This window comes from Montipora capricornis, chromosome 13 (genome assembly GCF_036669925.1).
Source record: "Montipora capricornis isolate CH-2021 chromosome 13, ASM3666992v2, whole genome shotgun sequence".
Taxonomy (NCBI): domain Eukaryota; kingdom Metazoa; phylum Cnidaria; class Anthozoa; order Scleractinia; family Acroporidae; genus Montipora; species Montipora capricornis.
Window position 1 is genome coordinate 31,949,062 of NC_090895.1, and position 2,500 is coordinate 31,951,561.

General features: G+C 35.1%; 2 protein-coding genes across 3 annotated transcripts in view; one reads left to right on the forward strand and one right to left on the reverse strand.

Moving 5' to 3' along the window:
* LOC138028327 (golgin-45-like) overlaps positions 1 to 397 on the forward strand; it is a 7,187-nt gene extending 6,790 nt beyond the window's left edge. For both annotated transcript variants that reach the window (XM_068875813.1, XM_068875814.1), the window contains one exon: positions 1 to 397. This exon is cut by the window's left edge and continues 411 nt beyond it. The gene's annotated coding sequence lies outside the window, so the exon portion shown is untranslated.
* The window catches only part of LOC138028328 (A-kinase anchor protein 14-like), a 3,598-nt gene continuing 1,147 nt past the window's right edge, over positions 50 to 2,500 (reverse strand). Inside the window, exons 2-4 of the mRNA XM_068875815.1 lie at positions 1,590 to 1,769; positions 1,303 to 1,355; positions 50 to 831 (exon numbers count right to left, since the gene is read on the reverse strand). Coding sequence (XP_068731916.1) covers positions 747 to 831; positions 1,303 to 1,355; positions 1,590 to 1,769 — 318 coding nt within the window. The 3' untranslated portion in view covers positions 50 to 746. The remainder of the gene's footprint in view (positions 832 to 1,302; positions 1,356 to 1,589; positions 1,770 to 2,500) is intronic.

The following is a 2,500-nucleotide window of genomic DNA, read 5'->3' on the forward strand; positions in this document are numbered from 1 at the left end:
CAAGTTTGGTGAGGAAAAGGCCAATGCAAGAGAAGACAGAACACCTACATTTTGGAGTAATACATTATTTTTCTTTCTTTAATTATTATTTAATTTTCGGGGTGGAGAAATGACTCTTATTATAATATTATTTTAAACATTGAACAAGGCAACGTGTGGTTAATCTGTGAATACTTTTATGGACTTAACTTAAAGAGTTTTCCAGCTTTGATACATAATGTACAATAAGTTATTATTATTTGTACAAGCAAATTATTTATTTTTTATGCAATGAAAATATCATTCTTAAAATATTTATTTTAAAAACTACACTCAATGATATAATTATAATGTTGTGGCAGAAGTTTGTTTGACTTTGTTCCACATCAAAGGAATAAAAAAAGTTATTGGATGGAAATATCAGTTACAGTGTTGTGTCAAGTTATCTAGGGTATATGTAATTACTACAACAAAAATATATAGTTCGTAGTAACAAGTTCCTTTTAGGTGATGCATTGACATTTTGTCTTTTCACTTAACATATGTACATTATTTTGTAAATTAAGGAATATATTGGGCAATCATCTATGATACTTTTCCAGTGTGACTTCCAAGGCTTGAACATACTGGAGTTAGGGTTAGAATGCAAGTTACCGAGGATAAACAGAGGCTTTTACATGACTATTTGTCCTGATTTTTACAAGATAGAGAACAAGATTTTTTGTGTCATTTCTCGCAGATGTCATCTTTGTTTTTCTTGCTTCTGATTAGAACCTGACCATATCCATCATTTGAATCTTGCTCTCAATGATATCCTTCAACCATTTTTCTCTAAACCTGGATTTTCCTGGTCTGAATATTGTAATACAAAGGTAAATAAGTAAAATTCTCTCCTTAAAAAGGCCAAGCACAATATTGATCATGGATACAGTATTGCTATCAGCAGTTTCCAGTATCCTTAGTAGGATGCATTTTCCCAGTGAGCCTCTTCTGAGTTTTTCACTCCCATTTCTTCTTTCCCCTTTCCTATCACCCATCATCTTTCTTTTTCTCTTCATCTGTCCTCTACTTACAATAATTAAAATTTAGGCAAAGGTCCTAAATACCCCTGTAGTACAGACTACGAAATAAAATGTTCACCTTCATTAATTAACTACATGCAACTGTTGCCGTTTAAATTTTATCATAAAGGCTATTACACCAAGAGAAGAAATTTTCTGTTTTTGTACTCTTGCTTGGCAAAGAAAAACACTATTTACAAAAATTACATTTTTCTGTAATAAAAAAACACAGGGTCCTCTTTGAAAATGAGAGGTAACATACCTGTGAACCAGACGATGGGTCTCAAAAATGTAGTAAACTTCAACAGGAAATGTCTGCAAAAGAAAACCTAAAGCATGTAATCTATTTCTCTAGCTTCGCAATGTGTTGCAACAGGCATAAAAGGTGCTGTTGATGAAAATTTAGTCAGTTTTTATCAGCTTTACATATAAATTCCTCTTTGCATCTGATAGTGGTATTCTCAACTGGTGACAAATACTTGATAAATCAATAAATCAATCCTTTCATCTTGAGCTCCTGGCACCATCTTTGGACAATACTATTATTACCTTTGGCTTAAACTTGCTGACTTCAATGGTGATGTAAACTGAAGCAGTTGCTCTTGGAATGGGCGTTCTCCTGGTTGGGATACTCCACTTGACAGCATAGCGGTATCTCAAACTATAAGGGTGCTCCTCTTCTCTCAAGAAATCAATGCAGTAAAGCCAACTACTGTCACGCTCCCATGTCTGCAATGTAGAAATTAAATCAGCATAAAGAGGGTTGTTGAGAGGAGGTCCCATGTTTTATGAGTCAATAAATCAATGAGTCAATGAGACTCACAGTCAATACAGCAATAATTTATTGATTAAGCCTAAGCGCTCGTTTCAGTGATTAGGCCTAAGCACTCTAAAATTTTATCTTTCATTTTATGGTTTGGTTAACTGCACTAACTCATTGACTCATGAACTCGTGACTCATTGACTCCCTTATGGGTTTCTGCTAATATATAGTGTACACTCTGTTGAGAGACTTATGAGAAGTGGAAATGCTGAGGCCTTTCTTTGATTGCGATAATTTGTAGCTAATGTTGTGATGCTATTACAGCCATTTCTTAATAGTAATGTTTGGAAACAATCTTTGTTAAAGCTGATGTAATTGCACATTTAAAAGGCAGATTTCTATACCAAAAGGACTCACAAGACTACTTCCCACAGACGACAGTTGCTTATGGAAAGTCTTAAGAAGAAGATGTAGGGTCAAAATATTGGAATTCTCAAGATGTACTTGATATACTCAGAATGCCTGATGATGCAGTCATCGTTATCACCACAGGGTTGGATCTGGGATTTTCTTAGGAGGCAGTGCACCACTAAGGAATGGCGTAGCTGACTGGTGACATTTTTTTTTTGCAGAATACCAGTTCTATGAGAAAGCCTGAGGTCCTCTCAGGAAGGGGGGAGGGGTAGCCTGCGAGGCC